Consider the following 21,206-nt stretch of genomic DNA (forward strand, 5'->3'; position numbering starts at 1 on the left):
GTGTGCCTTGTGGTAAAAAGTGAGCTAAGGAGTTTTTTGTTTTAAAGCGGAAGCCTGTAATTACTGTGCCTGCTCATAATGGGTTCGCTGTATCTATATCTATATCTAGCTTTATTGATAACTGGGTAGGGTTGGTGTAAATGAATGGGATAGAAGCCCCAGTAGATTGATTGAGGCAATAAAGAGATTTAGGGACATCAGTATAAGAGATCAGGTTTGTTCTTCAATGTTATGTGTAATTATCCTCTGTTTTAGTACAAGATGTACTAATCATTGTCGAATGGAAATTGATCGATTACTAATTAGATAATTGGAGGGTGAAAATAGTATAATGGGAAATAAAATGATTAATATTACTGCTGATAGACCTAGAATTGTGGGGGTAGTAAAAGACGTAAATAGATTTTCATTCACTTTTATTATCAGAGGGTTTTATGTGTTTCTGCCTTGATTATATGTGGTACAGGAGGTGTACAGTAAATGTAATTTGGTAGCTTTAGCTGAATAAAGAAGATTAAAGTTATGTTGATTGATAGAATAACAGTAGATCATGTGGCAGTGTCTAGCTGAGGCATTCACTACAGAGAGGTGTAGGTCCTCTCAGTCTTTAACTTAAAAGGTTAATGCTAAGTAGCTTTACAGTGATGTTATAGGGTGGATGTGGATCAGGTTTTGAAGTATTTTAAGGAGGTTAGTTCTAGGACAGTTGCTATAAAACTGTGATTTGATCCACAAATTTCTGAACACGGTCCGTAGTAAAGGCCTGTTAGAGTAGCGGTCAAGGTAGTTTGATGTAGGTGTCCGGGAATTGCATCCGTTTTGAAGCCAAATGAGGGGTTAGTTCATGAATGCAGGATGTATCCGGAGGAGTTTGATATACAGTCGGGAATTCTATTGGTAGAATTGTTCAGTTATCAACTTCTAGGAGTCAAAGTTCTCCTGGTTTTAGGTCTGTTGTTGGGACTATATTAAGAATCAAAGGCTAATTCTTCATAGTCTGTATATTCATATCATCAATATCATTGGGGGTCATTTGCTTTGACAGTAAAAGAAGTGTTAATCTCATCTGTTTGATACAGAATCTCTCATCTGTTTGACACAGAATACATAGGGATGGGAGGGCAATTAAGATCAAGATAATGGCAGACAGTTTCAATTTCTTGGGCATCTATGATGTTAGTGTGAGTTAATTTTGTTGTGAGTATTAGGGAAATAATATATGGAACAAGGGAAATAATTAGGACAATAATTATAAGAGCGTCGTCATGGAAAGTAACTCTTCTATAATAGGGGAAGTAGCATCTTGAAGGTCTAATAGAACTGGATGAGCCATTAAGTCATACAAGATCTAACCTATAATTTAACTTTGACAAAGTTATGTAATGATTTAACTACTATCTTATGGAGAAAGTCATAGAGGTTATGGGACTGGCTGGAAACCAGTTTTTGGAGGTTTGATTCCTTCTCTTTTTGTCTAGAGTTTAACGGAGATTGGTTCTTCGAATGTGTGGTCCATGTGGTGGACAGCCGTAAAGTCATTATAAATTAGAAGATGATTATTCAATTGTTAGAACTTTTCGTTTTGAAGCAAAAGCTTCTCAGATTATAAAGACTGTTTATATAACTGCTGTTATTGAAATACATGAGCCTAAGGATGACAGAATATTTCATGTAGTGAGCGCATCAGGGTAATCAGAGTAACGTCAAAGTATACCAGATAGGCCAAGGAAATGCTTTGGGAAAAAGGTTAAATTTATACCTATAAATATAATAGTGAAGTGGATTTTAGCATAGGCTTGATTAAGTCTGTAACCTGAAAATAAGGAGAATCAGTGGACAAAGCCTCCTATGATGGAGAATATTGCTCCTATTGATAAGACATAGTGGAAATGGGTTACAAAGTAATATGTATCATGTCAGACAATATCTAGTGATGAACTAGGTAGCACAATGCTGGTTAGACCCCCTATTGTGAAAAAGAAAATGAATCCTAAGGCTCAGAGTATTGCGGGAGATCATGTGATGCTACCGCGGTGCAGTGTAGCTAATCAGCTAAACACTTCTGACACCAGCAGAGATAGCAATAATTACAGTGGCAGAGGTGAAGCATGCTCATGCGTCTACGTCTATTCCTACTGTACATATATGATGGGCCCATACAATAAACTCTAGGAAGTTGATTGATATCATGGCTCATACTATGCCCATATACCCAAAGGGCTTCTTTATTCCAGAGTAATGCATTATGATATGGGAGATTATCCCGAAGCTTCGTAAGATAAGGATATAAACTTCAGGGTGACCAAAGAATCAAAATAAATGTTGATATAAGATAGGGCCACCCATGCCAGCGGGGTCAAAAAAAGTACTGTTAAAGTTACAGTCAGTTAATAGTACGGTAATGCCGGCGGCTAGGACTGGGAGAGAAAGGAGGAGAAGGACTGCCTTAATGAGAACTCATCAGACGAAGAGGGATGTTTGATACTGGGATGTGGCTGGGGGTTTTATGTTAAGAATTGTGGTAATAAAGTTAATGGCCCCTCGAATAGAAGAAACACCTACCTGCCAAGTGGAGTGAGAAGATGGTAAGATCCACAGAGGCCCCTGCATGTGTCAGGCTTCCTGCTAAAGGGAGATAAACTGCTCAGCGGGTTGCAGCGCTGGCTTCTACTGTTGAGGATGTAAGTAGTAGTAGGAAGGAGGGTGGGAGAAGTCGGAAGCTTATATTATTTATCCAGGGAAATGCCATATCTGGTGCACTAATTATCAGAGGGACTGGTCTGTTGCGGAAGCCTCCAATTATAATTGGTATAACTATAAATGATTATAATGAATGCATGGGAGGTAACAACAACATTATAGATCTGATCATCTCCTAGCAGAGTTCCTGGTTGGCCTAATTCTGCTCGAATTAGAAGGCTTAAGGCGGTGCCCACTATTGCTGCTCAAGCACCGAATAGTAGATATCATTTCCGGTATCTGTGTGGTTAATTGAAAAGAATCAACGATTGATGAACGTGTGTGTGTGTGTTGGAGGGGGACGGGGTTTGTAAAATGGCTGAGTAAGCATTAGACTGTAAATCTAAAGACACAAGTCAAGACCTCTTTTTACCAGCCCTAAGGTGATTTATCATGTTGAATTGCAAATTCAAAGGAGCAGCTTCAATCCTGCCTGGGCTTATCCGGCCTTTTTCCCCCAATGGGAAAAGTAGATTGAAGCCAGTTGATTAAGGAGTTTAGCTGATAAATAAATTTTCGTGGGTTTGAATTCTATCAATCTAGTAAGAGCTTAGTTTAATTCACGTGGTTGATTTGCGTCCAACTGATGCAGAATAGAGTCTTGCAGTCCTTAGATCTGTTACAGAAATTGAGTGTAATTTATTTAGTAAGGGCTTTGAATGCTCTTGGTCTTATTTAAATTAAATTTCTAGATGATATTTAGTATTAATGGAGACATGGGTAAGAGGAGGACCGAAAAAATGGTAAGTGGTGGGAGGAATAGCGTGGGTTTTGCTTTTTTCAACTGTCATTTTATTTTCATGTTATTCAATGTGGGGAATATTGTCACTGAGATGGAATAAATTAGGCATATATAAAAGTATAGGTTGAGTAGAGTTATAATAGCAATAATGGTTGGAGCAATAAGACTATTGTTTTTTGTAAATTCTTGAATAATTAGTCCTTTAAGTCGAAAACCTGTTAATGGAGGTAAACTTCCTAGGGATAGTAGAATTAGTGGGATTATGAGTGTTAATCATGTTCATTTCTTTCAGGCATGAGATAATGACAGGGTAGTGGTGCTGATATTCAGGTTGAGTGCTAGAAGTGCTGTAACTGTTAAATTAAATGATCAGGTTTAGAATAGTAATATTTGGATTATAAATTAACACTGCTATTATTCAACCTATGTGAGTAATTGAGGAGTAGGCTAGAATTTTTGGTAGTTGTGTTTAAGTCCTCCTCAACGGCCCACTATAATGGATAGCAATGTGATAGATAGGTGGATGTTCGTGTTTATTGATGGAGAAATTTGAAACATAATTGAGAGAGGGTCTAGTTTGTGTCATGTGAGGAGAAGCATACCAGACATTAGGGAGGTTCCTTGAATTACCTCTAGGACTCAAAAGTGAAAGGAGTCACTCCTAGTTTTATCACTAGGGCCATTATCATTATTCAGGAAGAAAACTGATTAATAATGTTTATTATTGTTCATTGCCCAGTGAACAGGTTATTGAAGAGGACACCTATTATGAGAACTACAGATGTGATTGCTTGTGTAAGGAAATACTTGGTGGCTGCTTCTGTAGAGTGGGGATTTATTTTTTTAATTAAAATCGGGGTAAGAGCTAACATATTTATTTCTAAGCATGTTCAGATGAGAAATCAGTGTGAGCCTAGCATTCTGATAAGAGTTTCTCTGAAAATAGTGGTTCTAGAGTAAGTAGAACCATAAGAGGCGCTAGTCTTAGTTTCTGCTCTATTCCTTAAACTTTTTAAACCCAACACTCATTAGTTCATAATCCGGAATCCAACGGAGGGAAGGGTAAGATCATGAGCCATTTTAGAATATCTACGGTTAGATTGGCAGGGGCTAGGAAATAAGATGGGAACTCTACTTCACATTACTCATTTCACTATTCTGTGCTATGAAACATAACTGTTAAATTGAAAACAAGCATTCAAATTTAGCAGTAGGCTGTGTAAGAAAGGGATACTAAGTCAGATATGGGAAGAGTAAAGGACATTAATCTTCTGCCTACTGAATTTAGACATTAGCATAGAAGAAAATGTTCTGTTAAATCTGCTATGAAAATATTTTGAGGCCGGAAATGGTGGATTATAGCTGTAATCCCATTGCCTTGGGAGGTAAAGGCAGGAAGATGTTTTGAATCTAGGTGTTGGAGACCAGCCTGGGTGGCATAGGAAGGCCATGTCTCTATAAAAAATAAAATAAAATGAAAATAAAACAGAACAAAAACAAAAACAAAAAAACAGAATGGTAGAGCCTGCCAGTAGTTCTTTCTACTCAGGAGGCAGAGATGGAGGATGGCTTGACCCCAGGAGGTTGAGGCTGTTGTGAGCTAGGAACCACCCACTGCACTATAGCCTGGGTGACAGCCAGACCACGTCTCTAAGAAAATAAATAAGAAAAGAAAAAAAATCTTTCAAATCTGACATCTATAGTACTGCTTGCAATTGCTGCCTTCATTATTTTCTTAAGGAATGTAATCTATTTGATTCTGATTTATTTTATAATAATAAATTTAATACATTCTTACATTTAAAGGCATAACACTTGTAACATAAAAGCTATGGTAGCATAAAGGAAGACATGTTGAATTGTTGTGTTTTTTGATTCTGATATTTACAGGCTTCTATGATGTTAAAGTGTTCAACAGCTGAATGCTTTATTCATGAGATAAATAAACCTCAAAATGTAGGCTGAAAATCAGATGGACAAGCACAAAAGGAATCCTACGTGTTTCTGTGGTTCTAGATAAGGCAATATGTTGAAATATTTGAGGATTTATGGAGTTGGTGACGTGGGACTGATTCCTGACTCCCTCCCATACAAGAAACAGGACAGAAAAGAGATTTCTTACCCTTCATGTGCTCGTATATGAGGTTGGGACAATGGGATACATATTCTACATTTTCTGTTAGGATTATGGAAGGTGTGGGTAGGGAAATAGCAAAGTATGTGGTACATCAAAGCCCATGGAGTACATTGCTCCCTTCCTTATTCTAATATATTTATGTTAACAGAAATAAATAAGAGGTTTGAAGAGAAAATGACTGGGGTTTCCAGAAGACTATCTAATAAACGGGGATTTCAAAGAAAGAAATTTATAAGATTTAAAAATAGTCTTGGACATTCAGAGGTTACAAAGCAAAATATAATTTATTATTCAATAAATGAATTGTTATTAGCATGGATAAAATTGTGCACAGGTTTCTCCATGTGAGCAAATAAAACAAAGTAGCAATTACAATTTCTTTTTTTTTTTTTTTTTTTGAGACGGAGTCTCGCTCTGTCGCCCAGGCTGGAGTGCAGTGGCCGGATCTCAGCTCACTGCAAGCTCCGTCTCCCGGGTTTACGCCATTCTCCTGCCTCAGCCTCCCGAGTAGCTGGGACTACAGGCGCCCGGCACGTCGCCCGGCTAGTTTTTTGTATTTTTTAGTAGAGACGGGGTTTCACCAGGTTAGCCGGGATGGTCTCGATCTCCTGACCTCGTGATCCGCCCGCCTCGGCCTCCCAAAGTGCTGGGATTACAGGCTTGAGCCACCGCGCCCGGCCGCAATTACAATTTCAATGGAATTATAACTGTTGAATTTTGAATAATATGCTATAATTGAATTTATTGAATTTTCATTAAAAAATTAACATTTCCAAAGTAAAATAAATTCAGTTTTCTATGCATATTAAGAAAGCAGAAATAGATCCCTAACTCCTGTATGAAAATTTTGTAATGAGTTATGAAACCAAGATGAGGGAGAGAGTCTCTTACTGGTTCTCAAAAATAGAATAGTAAATCAATAGAAATTTTGTTGTAGAGGAAGGTTTCAGATGCTAGAATGTAAAAAGACTCTCAGGTCCAAAAAAGAGCCTTTTGTATTGAAAGGGGATGCAGTGGGAAATGAGGAAGTGTTCAAAATTGGTTAGAGTGCTCTTTGTCCACATCATATATTGTTCTTGCCCATACACACATCTCTAATGCCCATACCCATCTCTAATCCCGCTTCTGGCTTGGACTTTTAGAACCTACAAATGTCAACTCTAAAGGGTCTTACATTCTCATATTTGTTTCATGGTTTGAGATTCATGTAGGAAAATAAGTTGTTTCATTAATAAGGTCACAGTAGACAGAAGTAGGTCTAGAATTGAGAGCTCCTGATTTCCAGAGCTCTAGACTTCATCTGCCTAAAGTTGACTGTTGTGGTGAGTAAATGATGTGGTGCAAAAAATTGTTGAAATTAAATTAGAAGCTACCCTTTTTCCTTTCTCTCCTTGCCTCAACTCTTTCATGATACACATAGTCATCAGACCTTGTGATGGAATACCAGAGCCCCACCAGGGAGCCCCTGAATCTCAGCAGAGAATGTCTGCAGGGTCCGGTCCATGAACTAAGGTCTCAAAGGCTTCCCACTCTTAAGTGCAGGGCTGAGCCCCCAGTACCCTCCATGCACCCGGGGCTGATCTCACCTCTGTGTGGACACTTGAATTACCTCAATTTATTGAGTTACAGAATGTATAACTCAGGAGTTTCAGTCTGTTGGTGATCTTGCACAGTAAACTTAGGAACAAGGAATCCTATTTTCTCTTTCTTAAACTTATGGCATATAACCTCTTAATGATTTGCTCAATGTGTCAAGTTGGCGAGCTTTAACTACAAGGAGGGAAATGACAGCAGCAACCATTTTGTAGCATACACACATCTCCTTCTTATTCAACGAAATGCTAACCTAGGCCCTGCTGGAAAAGCAGTTTTCAGATGTAAATAAGTGTTCTAATTCTGGGACTAGGAAGTTTACCCCAGTAAGTTTGACTTTACCAGTGAAAGTCCTCTGAAGGAAGACTTAGACATTCCTTGGACAAGACTAAAGTGTGAAGGATCTCTATTGTTCCCGTTGCTCCCTACTGAAAGCTTTTTTCCATGACCATTGGGATCCAAACAGCAGATTGTTTTTTCCTGATTGATTGTACCAGAGACGTTATACTTCCTTCATCAGCCCCTCAATTGAGTAAACTAATTCCATGTACTAAGTCCATATATGAATCTCCCTAAGTGTACATATATCTTAAGAGTCCTGCTTTTGTCTTTGAACCTTGACTGATATAAGGCTGATAGATATGTTTTCACTGTTCTGTCAGTGTTGACCATAAATCTTGTGAAGCACTGGCAAATAATTCCTCTGTGAGAAGATATTTGGGTGTCCCCTTCTGGAATCTTTTCCTTCTTTTGGAGCTTCATATCACAAAACAAACTTTGGAATAGAAAAAAGCATACATAGTCTTTCCCCATCATCTGGATTCTGTATTCGTGAAGTTGCCTACATCCTAATAGATATTTATAATTCCAAAATCAATACTCATGGTACTTTTCTAGCCGTTCTAGGATATTATGCACTATGTGGAGGAAAGCAGTTAAAAGAATAACTCACGTTTTACCCACGAGATTGGCAAAACTTTTGAAAATTTGACAAGAAGCTAAATTATTATGTGGGATTACTTGGTTAATTAGTGAATACTCTTATAGTGCTAAAAAACGAAAATGGAAATTTTAGATCCTTTTGGCCTACTCTGAGAATACCATGTAGATAAAGAAGGCTTTACGAGTGGGTTACGTGCCTCACCCTGTACTCTCATCGTTTTGGGAGGCTGAAGTCAGAGGATAACTTGAAGGCAGGAATTACAGACTAGACTTGGCAACATAGCCATATCCCATCTTTAAGAAAAATAAATAAATAAAAATCAGCTATGTGCAATGGCATAATACTCTAGTCCTTATTACTTTGAAAGCTAAAGTGGGAGGATTACTTGAGCCCTGGAATTCAAGGCTGCAGTAAGCTAAGATTGTACCACTGCACACCAGAAGGAGAACCTTTCTCTAGAATACATAAACAAATGAATTAATGTGTGTTTAGAGGAAAGCCTGTGCCATAGAAGAAACTCAAGAAACAGTATTAATCAATTTTAGTTAATTTCTAGCGTATGTTTACCCTGATAAGATTGATGATAGGTATGCCTCATTCAAGCAGTGGTTTTTACAATGATAGTGTGATGCTAATTTAATCAGTGATGAAAAGGCGTGTACTAAATATTGCATAAACCTAATCAACTCTGTCTCCACCTTTCTTAATACGCTAAATACCACTAAAGAGGTGGGTGTGGTCTTCAAAGATTCATATAAAAGGATGCAGAAGAGAGAAGCTCATTTTGCTCCAGAGGAGGACAGCACTTAGAGTTACCTGCATTCAGGTGGCCTCGGAAAGTCAGCTCTGAAGGGAATGAGCTCCTGATCTTTGGGAGTAATTAAAAGAACTTTTTTTAGAAAAATCACTGCAGGAAACATTCTTAGAGCCCTGGGGTGAGTGCAACTTATTACCAAATAGTAAATTACAATGATAAAAATATCTACCTGTCTTAAACCTACTTAATGATATTATTTGTAACTCATAATATTACTACTCATTTTATGACATGAGGTGTTAATTGTTGTTATTTTTTATATGCCAGAAGTGTTCAGTACATTTTTGAAAAATTTTAAATGTCTAGTGTTTGCTGCAGTAGATTTGTATGCATCATGAATACACAGAATTCACATTAAAACATATATGTGTGTGTACTGCATGTACTAATACTGGTACATTGAATTAAGTAAAAAGAGAGAATTATTGAATATTGTAAATGTTGTGCTTTCATAACCTTAAACTTTTAGACATGATTTTAAATTACTAAAGCAATGATGAGATGAAAACTGGTGATACTAAAGGAAACAAGAAGGCTCTCCAAAATACCCTAGCTTAGAAATCAAAATATAGTTGTTGAGCAGATAAACGTGTAAGGCATAATTTGATACGTGATACTAGTTGACATTTTAATTGAGGCTTATGTCAGATGAAACTATGAAACATTCCTGGAAATGGCTCAGATGACCTCTGAAAAATATTCGCATTTCTTTTTTTTTTTTGTTTTGTTTTTTCTTTTGGAGATGGAATCTTGCTCTGTCACCCAGGCTGGAGTGCAATGGCATGATCTTGGCTCTTGACTCACTGCAATCTCCACCACCTGGACTCAAGTGATTCTACTGTCTCAGCCTCCTGAGTAGTGGGGATTACAGGCGCCCACCAGTATACCTGGCTAAATTTTGTATTTTTAGTAGAGACGGGGTTTCAGCATGTTAGTCAGGCTGGTCTCGAACTCTTGACCTCAGATGATCCACCCGCCTCAGCCTCCCAAAGTGCTGGCATTACAGGCGTGAGCCACTGCGCCCAGCCTAAATGTTTGCAATTCTTAAATTTTCACTTTTGGCACTTAAATTCAACACTGCTTAGTAAAAGACAGTAAGGTAAATGCCTTCAAACTGCCAAAGCAAAGATTGCAGTTTGCATGGGTCAGGGATCTCCAGAGAGACAGAACCATAGGATGTATGCATAACTATAACTATAAATATATATAAATTGTGTGTGTGAAAGCAAATGGCCTTCTCTCTGCCCTTTTTTTCGGTCTGAGCTCCCAGATGATTGGATGGTGTCCACCCACATTGAGGGCTGCTGTTCCCCACTCAGATCACCAACTCACTTGTCACTCTGGAAACACCTTCACAGACTCACCCAGAAATAATGATTCACCAGTTCTCCATATATTACTTAATCCAGTCAAGTCAACACCTAAAATTAACAATAATGCCATAGTAACATAATTGTACATATTTCAGTTTAGAAAAAACTGACAATATTTGACTTCATAGTTTGAGTAGCCAAAGAGGAAGCTAATTTAAGCCACAAGAAAAATAGCCCAGTATCTTTCATTATTTATTTTCTCTCCTAGGGAACATAGACTGGTTTAGTTGTTGTCTTTTTGTTTATCTGGTCGGTTGGTTGGTTTTGGGGTTGCTTTTGTTTCAAAGAGCCGGGTTTCTGGGTCCCTCCTGAAAATATGGCATAGAGCCCTCTGACCATCTTCTCGTGTTTTCTTACCTAGTGTAGGTTATCTACTCCTCTCCTATAGTCATTCAGTAGTTACTTGAAAGAGGAATAGGGACAAACAAGACCCTTAAGTTCTAGACCACTTAAGACTAAAACCCAAGTTTCATATCAATCCCAGGGAATAGGTTATTGAATAGATTTGCATTATGTTATGGGCAGGAACTAGGAATAGAAGAGATTGTGAGTCATGTAGTCAGTGGTGTCTGCTATAAAGCCTTAAGATTCTCCTTGTGTATGAATTTTTCATTTTTGTTGCAGAGGAAATAGTTTGTTCCCCTTTAATGTGCACTGTTGAGAAGAAAATATAGCTATCACATATCACCACATGTTGACAGATTTTCACCAACCCAGACCCCAAAATGACATGCTGCTCTTTCTTCCTCAGAAACATGAATTCTGGAATCTTGCAAGTCTTCCAGAGGGAACTTACCTGCCCCATCTGCATGAACTACTTCATAGACCCAATCACCATAGACTGTGGGCACAGTTTTTGCAGGCCCTGTTTCTACCTCAATTGGCAAGACATCACGGTTCTTGTTCAGTGCTCTAAATGCAAGAAGACAACATGGCAGAGAAACCTCAGAACTAACATTCGCTTGAAGAAGATGGCTTCCATTGCCAGGAAAGCCAGTCTCAGGCAATTCCTTAGCTCTGAGGAGCAGATATGTGGGACTCACAGAGAGATAAAGAAGATGTTCTGTGAAGTGGACAAGAGCCTGCTCTGTTTGCTGTGCTCCAACTCTCAGGAGCACCGAGACCACAAACACTGTCCCATTGAGTGGGCTGCTGAGGAATACCGGGTAAGTGATGCCTCTGAAGATCTATTTCTATAAAGGACACAGGAAATTCTTGTAAGTCTATTTCCTTGGAGACTGGATGATGCCATCTCTGTGTCCCTTTAAGCACGTCTTCTATGAGCTTCCTTGGCTTCACACTTCTCAGATTTGACAAACATTTGGAGAAACAAAGCAAACTATTTTCTATGGGTCAATTTGTCTCTCATTTGGGGTCCTTCATATATCAGAGAGTGAATGATACTTTAGTGTCTTCACTTGTGCTTCAATTCATGGCTCTTTTGCAGGAGAAGCTCCTGAAGAAAATGCAGTCTTTATGGGAAAAAGCATGTGAAAATCACAGAAACCTGAACATGGAAACCACCAGAACCAGATGCTGGAAGGTTGGTATCATGTTACTGTACCTTCTTCAGTAACTTATGTCGAACAAATGGGTGACTCTTAAAATAGGAACTTGATCTCAATCCGTAATATTTCTGGAATTCAACAAAAAAGGAAAAAACACTTGAGAAAAAATACCCTAATTTTTTATATAAGATAGTGTGACTCTTTGGTAGGATTTCTAACCAGATGACAGATGTTACCCAAGCATGCTCATCTGTCTCCATACAAACCTCTAGCAATACACCAACAAATGCAGGAAACTGGGCCATTTCACAGCATTCTCAATTGATTGCCTGGATAACTTCTGGGCACAAGCGTTATTTGGCAGTCATGGAAATTTCAAGTGAACCTTCTAAGGCTGAGTCAGCATGAATTTGAATCCTGATGGGCAAATATATTTGAAATGTGAGTTAAATATCAGGCAGAAGGAACAAGAGTGCAAATTAAGAGGAAGCATGAAATTAAATATCAGAACTAATTAATATTGAATAAGTCATAACACGTAATGGAAAAAGGGGTGAGAAATGTACACTTGTGTCTTGAAGACACAAATATGCGAGAAATATGGGAGCTAGTATTTAATATAAGGAGAACTTTAAGGACTTGAGAAGAATTCTAGAAATGATTTTCTCTTTGTGGACATTTATCTTGAGGGTATGGTATCTAATATTAATTCATTAATTCATTCTAATATAAATTCATTGAAAAATATTTTATGAATACCTAGGATATGTCAAATATCAACTTAGAAAATTAAGTAGTAAAGAAGAAAGAAAACACACAAATCTTGCAATTGAAATTAAAGAAGCAAATGGTCACCATGCAGATATGTAAAGTACATGATGTGTTAGAGTGTAGTACTGTCTTTGGAGAATAATCAAGGAGGAAAGTAGAAAAGGAGCACAGAGGTTAGGGACTGGGGATGAGGGTTTGGGTTTTAATTAGTATGGTCAGCAAAAAGGCTCATGGAAAAATTCACAATGAAACAAAATATCAATCAAGAGGAAATACATATATCCTCCTGTTTGCCTTCCCCTTCCTCATAAATATAGGAATACATACGTGTATCTGGGTGTGGGTGTATATATTTATACGTGGATATATGTGAGGAATATATATACACACACAGATACACATAGATATTCCTCATATATCCATATATACCTATATATGAGAAATATATAGAGAGTACATATATGAGAAATACATATATATATGAAAATAATTCTAGATATAGGAAACAGCATGTGCAGTAATATTTCATTTGCATTTATTTGGGGGGTTGAGGAACCACAAAGAAATCCATGTTGCAGATTAGGGTGCGTTTGGAAGAGAATAAATGAAACCTTATTAGACTATGTGATGCTGGGTGAAATGCATTGAGTTGACAATGCTAGTCTGTGGTCATTTCATAATTACTCATGTAATGGGTTTACATAAATTGCCCCAATTCTCCAAAATAGAAATAATGGTTTCCTATCTAGCCAATATTGCTTGATAGTTTAATTCTTAAGCAAGAACTGTGTTTTCTTTCTGTAAATGTGTGTTAGAAGAGAGAAATCCATTTTTATATAACTATCTTAGAAAACATTTTATCATTAATCAAGTAAATGTAACCAGGCAGAAACAACTATGTTGATATTAATGCAGAAAAAAGGAGAGGAATAAAACGTTGTGGAATCTGAGAATTGACAAGACTGAGGGTTAAAATATTGGATGTTCAGAATGCTAAGAGGAATCAGTGAAATTCAAGAGAAGATGGATACAACATTTCTATTTTGACTATTGTCATTGCAGGATTATGTGAGTTTAAGGATAAAAGCAATCAGAGCTGAATATCAGAAGATGCCTACATTTCTTCATGAAGAAGAGCAACATCACTTGGAGAGGCTGCAAAAGGAGGGCGAGGACATTTTTCAGCAACTCAATGAAAGCAAAGCCAGAATGGGAAATTCGAGGGAGCTTTTAAGAGGAATGTATGAGGATCTGAAGCAAATGTGCCATAAAGCAGATGTGGAGCTACTCCAGGTACGGACTGACCATGGGGTATCAGGATGTAGAACCTTCACATGCATGGGTATTTTCCCTCTCTCCTGAAATGCATCCCCCACATTACTTCCATGATTTGTTTCTAAAAACACGTTTCTATAACTAATGCTACTCAGTTGGAAGGTTATAGCCTCTCCTATGGATTCTACCAACCAAAGGTCCCTCCTACTTTATCCACCAGCAACAAAACTTTGTGGAATGACCAAGGTAACAGCCCCAAGAAATATTTCCCATCAAAAGTCAATGATATATTTAGGATTTTTGAAAGTGGATAGAATGAGAAGTGATTCATTTGCACTTAGGTTAATTTGGAGACACGGCATGATGGAGAAGTTGGGGAATCTAGGATCACATTAACATTATTTTGGGATCCACTCATTTTGGTAACAGGGCTTAGGGAAGACGACTGAGTAGCTTCTTTATGGTTACAGCAGACCACAGACTCTATGGGCCTCCTATTCCTTCACTTGGAAAGAGAATGTGTTCAAGACTGAGACTTTATCAGGACATTAATTCATGACATATGATAGACTGAGATTTTCATGAGAAAATAAACAAAAAATGCTTTCCAGGAGGGAAAATTGTAGGAAAATAATATCTCAGAAACTGCCTCCAAATCTCACAGTGAACTTAGTGGAAATTGCATCATGTGGAAAGCACTAAGCCTTTCTTTTTCTTTTTTTTCTTACAGGCTTTTGGAGACATATCACACAGGTGAGTGCATACCAAGATTTTAGCAGATGCTCTTTCAGTTTCCACAAATATCAAGCAGGAACTTTGACACTGAAGACATAATTGATTCAGATATTGATATTACCTTGTGCTGGTTGTACTTTCTCCATCCCACACCCTATGTTGTCTTCTCTTTTGTTGCTATACTCAGTGATTTTATTAGGCAGTTCAATGAAAGTTCTGCAAAACTAAAAAACAAACAAACAAAAAAAAAGAAAACAAAAAAAATGAAAGAAGAATAAAAAAGTGATCATCTCTACTCCTAATTTCCTTTTTATTGCTCAAAAACCTGCATATTTGAAAGAGAAAATGTTACATTTACTACATGGCTACAAAGTCAACCAGAGGAAGCCAGAGAGAAAAAGGGAAAGTATTTTTGCAGTGAAAAGTGTTGATGATTTCTAGTTTATAATTAAATAGATAATTCTGAAAAATAGATGAAACAAACTATTTGGAATGTTTGAACTATGTAGGCCTCCGGAGAACCTCAGATATAAAAGGCAGATCTCCCTGCCTAGAGCATATTTCAACACCCTGGCCTTGAGAAGGAAGCAACAGATGCAGCAGTCTTAAAAATAACCCCACCTTTCCAGATGGTGATATCAGGAAATTCTGCTGAAGTCTGGAACCCAGAATTTTATATTTGAATATTCTCTTGGTCTTAAGATTAATGATTCTTACTAATTTGGAGAAGTAAGAAGAAAGATCCAAATGAATTCTCACTCAGACTGACTTTTCTAACATGCTTGAAAATCAGGAACTGTGAATAAGAATGAATCTGAAACAGAAAATGATCATTTTGGAATTAGCAAATTGTGGGTTAAAGGGATTCTCATGAAATGTCTTTTAAATAAAAGTAGTGATTTTTATGTACTTTTTGGCTGTAGATGTGGTAACTGCATCTTTCTCCTTGCAGGTATGAGTCCCTGCTGCTGCAAATGCCCAAGCCTGTGAATCCAGAGCTCAGTGCAGGGCCCATCACTGGACTGCTGGATAGGCTCAATGGATTCAGAGGTGAGTGTCAGCCCATTGGCAGAATTCCCACAGTGTATTACATCTTGTTAGAATCATGGCGGTAATATTTTATCCTTCATCAAATCCTTATTTCATTTCAGAAGGAAGTGAACGATATGACTATGCAACCCTATTATATCTTTGTTTCTATTTATAGTCCAATTTATAACAGGAAGAGTAAAACATAGTGAAAAACAAATATGTTCTGGGCTCACATGGATAGAGGTATATTTTGGGTAAATGGAATGGCATAAGAAGTAAAAAATTGAATAAATGGAACAATGCTCAGAAGGAAGCTTAATAATCCAAAGTTACATTAAAATTTTACATTTCTTTACTGTATTTCACTTGAATTTTTAAAAACAGTTTTTGGGGAATAGAGTTCACAGCAGTTTTGGAGTATTTGTATTTTCTTACAATAAATGTATATTATTGATATAATGTAAAATCGACTATAAATAGAGAAGAAAAAAGAAAAGAATTTTGTAAATGAAGTAAAACAAGAAATGATAGTTCAGTTCAGTTACACCATGACTACGTGTAAAATCTAAAAGGTCATTTCAAAGGCTAAGACTGCAGAAATTGCACAGAGTGACAGTTAACATTTTGCAAAAATGAATTCAGTATCCACTTATAATTTGAACAATAGACTATGTCAGTTATCTAGAGCAGTGCTTGAGTAAGCTAAAATCTTCCCATTCTTGTCGAAAGTATATCACTAGTATTTAAGAACAAGAAATATTTTAATAATGACCTTGATAGCTAAAGGGCATTCGGGCATATAACATTTCACTTTTACATTGGAAATTGGATTAAAACAGGCTGGTTTTATATTCAACTCTCAATTTTTGAGTTTTCAATACATTTTCAATGTCTGTTTGTAGGATGTTGTTTTTCCTATAGAGAATATTAATCATCCTTATACTTGATTAAATGTTGTAATCAAAATTCTCCTGTCCTTGTAACTTCAAATTTCTTGGTAGAACAAATTTTCCCTCAAGAATTCTAATTTCTATTATTTACATGTATCTATACTTTTTTTTGTTACTTTTGCAGTTGATTTTACTCTGCAGCCTGAAAGACGCAATAGTCATATCTTCCTGTATGGAGATTTGAGAAGCATAAATGTTGGATGTGACCCTCAAGATGATCCCCATTTCACTGCAAACTCTGAATGTTTTCTTGTATGGGGTGCTCAGACTTTCACATCTGGCAAATATTATTGGGAGGTTCATGTGGGGGACTCTTGGAATTGGGCTTTTGGTGTCTGTAACAATTACTGGAAAGAGAAGAGACAGAATGATAAGATAGATGGAGGGGAGGGACTCTTTCTTCTTGGATGCGTTAAGGAGGATGCTCACTGCAGTCTCTTTACCACCTCCCCACTTGTGGTGCAATATGTTCCAAGACCTACCAGTCGAGTAGGATTATTCCTGGATTGTGAAGGTAGAACCATGACCTTTGTTGATGTTGATCAAAATGCCCTGATATACACCATCCCTAATTGCTCCTTCTCACCTCCTCTCAGGCCTATCTTTTGCTGTAGTCACTTCTGACCAGAGATAAGTCAGAAGTGTGTCTATATGCTGTGGGAACCCATTTATCACAGAAAGCCCTCTTTTTCGCACCTCATCAAACAGGACAAATAAGTTATATTTAATGTCTTTAGTTGTGTTCTAATGTCATCAAATCTCATTGATAGTGCTTCTATTAAATATGGTGAAAACATTAAAACTATGTGTATTGGTTCTTTGTTTAATCATTTTTGGAAAATCATTACCCATGATGTATGGAATAGAATATATTCTCTGGTTTTTTCATTATTTGTGAATGTCACAAAGTGAAATAATAGATGACAGAGTTGTCTAAACGAAGTTAAAATCAAGGGAAGAAAGTAGGGATCTTGGGCTTCATGAAAAAACTTGGAGGCAAAAGACTCAATGGTAACCTGGCAATATTTTCTGTCTCTTCAGCTAACAGTATTATACTTATCCATGTGTTTTATTGATGAATCTATACTTTGAGGTCATCTTATTTGACCTCCTATGCTGTGTTTATCTTTCTAAATCTCATCTTATATACAAATGCTCATGCATTATTAGAGTGTTTTCCTACAGTGAAATTTACAAGGTGATCAGGACAATACTGGATCAATTAAATATTCAAATGGACATAACTGAATACTGACTCCTACCTCAAACCATACACAATTCATTTACACATGGATTCACGTTCTGAAGGTGAAGGGAACACAATAAAATATTCTCACAGAGAAAGATTTCCTAACCAAGACAAAAATGTAACAATTAAGAAGGAAAATTTAGTTTATATCAAAAGTGATGACTTCTGTGTTTCAAACTATACCATCCAAGAATTAAAATACAAACGAATTGTGGAGAAAAATATTTAACCCAACATATATGCAATAAAATACAATACATGTGATTAATGAATGTAATCAATAAAAGAAAATGAACCCAATATAAAATTGGGAAAATATTTGAACAGGTACTTCATAAAATTGGAGGCATAAATAACTGGACAAATATGAAAAAGGGATTACTTGTATTAGTCCTCAGAATAATAAAAATTAATCCATAAGTTGAACTACAGACCTCCATAAAAATTAGCAAAATTTAAAGACACATAATATTGTGTGTTGTGAAAGACAAAGAATCAGTGAAAGTTATTCATGGCTGGAGGGATGTAAACTGAAATACTTTTTGCCAACTGACTATGAGCATCCTATCGGCTAAATATTTTAACTCTAAAATAGATTCCACAGGTTGCCTATATGTATTTCAAGATAAATACAGTGTTGATCATTGCATCAATTTTTATTGTAGCTCCAAATTGGAGACAAAATAAATACTAATCAACAGTAGAATTGCTAAATAAATTGTGATCTCTTCATAAAAAAGAATTCTGTAAAACACAGATGAGATGAAAATGCAACAAATTATGAATCTCAATGAGAAGTTTAAGAAGAAGAATTGAAACACACAAATGTTATATTATAGATAAATATATTTGGATGAATTGTGAACTCCATTAATTGATACTAGAAGTTAGAATATTGAATAATATTTTGGAAGGTAATCGTTAGGAAACTTAAAAATTAACCAGGATAAGATTCAGGAATCATTTCAATCAAAGAGAGAAACTGTAAGTATTTTTCATGCAGAAGAAAATTATATATAATATACATTTTAAATATTTTAATGTGTAAAATAAGAAGCTTGAAATAAATGAATTTGATGTTATGCCTAATTTTTCAAATGCATATATATATATACACACACACACACACATAATTTAATTTATGGTAAGTTAACATCAACATTAAGACATAAACTTTTTTTATTATTATACTTTAAGTTCTGGGGACATGTGCAGAACGTTCAGGTTTGTTACATAGGTATACACGTGCTATGGTGGTTTGCTGCACCCATCAACCCATCATCTACATTAGGTATTTATCCCAGTGATATCCCTCCCCTGGCCCCTTATCCCCTAACAGGCTCTGGTGTGTTATGTTTCCCTCACTGTGTACATGTGTTCTCAGTGTTCAACTCCCACTTATGAGTGAGAACATGCAGTGCTTGGTTTTCTATTCTTGTGTTAGGTTCCTGAGAACAATGGTTTCCAGCTTCATCCTTGTCCCTGCAAAGGACATGAACTCATCCTTTTTTATGGCTGCATAGTATTCCATGGTGTATACGTGCCACATACATTTGTTTTACAGTCTGTGAAGAGATTCAGAGAAGATCACATTTTAAGACCTGTATTTACCTCCCCATCTCTCCCATGTGACAAAATCTAAAACTACAAAGGGAAAGATAAGGAATACCATTGCCCTTGGACATTGGTAGAACTAATTGAACTTTGGAAAGGGGAAAAGGAAAAAAGAGGAAAACCATATGTGGATGATTTAGACCTACACCTGAAGGTTGGAGAGGATCATTAAGAGGGTTCCAACCATGAAGACCCAGAAACAGTGTCGACCTGTCACTGAGCTTCATCAGAATGACAGAGAATGCTTCTCTATTCTCTTCGTCACCCCCAACTAGGCAACAATTGTTGAGTAACAGGTCAAAGCAGTGTCCTCTGGGGGACTGAGCAGAATTTGGAGGGAAACTTAAAGGTGAGGATACAGCAGATACTGAGAAAGCTGCTAAACTAGTCCAATCCGGAACACAAAGTATTGCTAGATGAGCAGGAAACCTATGGTGCACTGGAGTTAACTCTAAGAGGAACAAGTCCCAAAACCAAATCAACTCCTGATTAGATTGATTCAACCTTCTCCCTCAAAACACACATACACAGCCTAGTAAAAGGGAACACATGTGGGGTTTGCTTTCTATATACTACTACAGAGTTCACTTTTTGAGTAAAACTTACCAGACATATATAGAAACAGAAAAGATACATAAAGGAAACACTGTTAAGAGACAAAGAAATTAATAAAACCGGATTCAAATGTGGCAGAGGTATTGGAATTGTCTTTCAAGTAGATCTCATGGGTACTGTTCTAGAAGCCCTTAGTAGGGTATAAAGCCCCTTTACTTTTTTATTATACTTATGTGACAAGATCATCCTTTTATCCTCTTATATAAAAGGTATTTCCAATCCACATTCATCTCTGTATTGGCAGTCACAGTTTTTGACACTTTGCAAATGTTAGTCCACTGTCTTATTCTTACATTTACAATGGTGGAGCAGTCTGTTGTCATTCTATGAAGTGTTCCCTCACAATGAAACAGTTTACTTTGGCTGATTTTAAGAGATTCTTCCTGTTTGGTGGTGGTTTCCAGCTTAAACACATCATAATGAATCAGCCACCAAAGAAGAGAAATACTAAAAATCAGGCAAAAATATGTTGTTTTGCATATTCAAAACAAAGTAAATTTATGTCTTACACATCCAAAATGAGGATTGTTTGACTTCCTGAATACAATTCATTTGTTTACTTTGAAAAAATTATCAAACATTATACCCTTGAATATGTCCTCTCCTCATCTTCTCTACTTAGCTCTAATTTGTGCTACAGCCAATCACACATTATGCTGTTTGTAAAGCACATACGTGATACTCTCATCCTCCATGTGTCACTAGCACTCTCCTAGTTTACCTCTATTTGTCCCTCTGTGAAGCCCTCATGACATATCTTTATTATTCAATTCACACTTTCGGCAGCTTCATTTAAGTTGCTAAACAAAGTTTTCACTAAACAACAAATATTACTTATTTCACTTTTCACCAATATAAATTTTAATTTTTATTCTTCAATGACTGCCAAATATGAAAAAATTCATGCATATATTATATATATTGATGTATGTGTGTGTTATATAGACATACACAAAATTGCTGGTGGTAACGGTGGTTTTCATAGGAGTCTATAACTACTGGAGATTTTGTGTTTCCTTAAAGATATAGTATTTCCTTAAAGATATTCTATTCCTTAATTTATCATAAAGATAATTCTTATGCTTTTATGAAAAACATAAATAGGCTGGGTGC

At 36.6% G+C, this 21,206-nt stretch overlaps 1 protein-coding gene and 1 long non-coding RNA gene across 2 annotated transcripts; both read left to right on the top strand.

Annotated features, from left to right (window-relative positions):
* On the top strand, positions 1-19,896 carry LOC117080492. The gene is made up of 3 exons (XR_004435874.1): positions 1-82; positions 3,497-3,503; positions 19,886-19,896. It is a non-coding gene; the product is annotated as an uncharacterized LOC117080492 (long non-coding RNA).
* LOC117080491 (tripartite motif-containing protein 51) lies at positions 10,881-17,417 on the top strand. Its single transcript, XM_033205605.1, has 6 exons — positions 10,881-11,510; positions 11,792-11,887; positions 13,686-13,916; positions 14,629-14,651; positions 15,586-15,683; positions 16,740-17,417. The coding sequence occupies exons 1-6, from the start codon at positions 11,070-11,072 to the stop codon at positions 17,237-17,239; spliced, it is 1,389 nt and encodes a 462-aa protein (XP_033061496.1). The 5' UTR covers positions 10,881-11,069; the 3' UTR covers positions 17,240-17,417.
* Positions 19,897-21,206: the final 1,310 nt, after the last annotated feature.

The sequence above is a fragment of the Trachypithecus francoisi genome, unplaced genomic scaffold, assembly GCF_009764315.1.
Source record: "Trachypithecus francoisi isolate TF-2019V2 unplaced genomic scaffold, Tfra_2.0 Lachesis_group8, whole genome shotgun sequence".
Classification (NCBI taxonomy): domain Eukaryota; kingdom Metazoa; phylum Chordata; class Mammalia; order Primates; family Cercopithecidae; genus Trachypithecus; species Trachypithecus francoisi.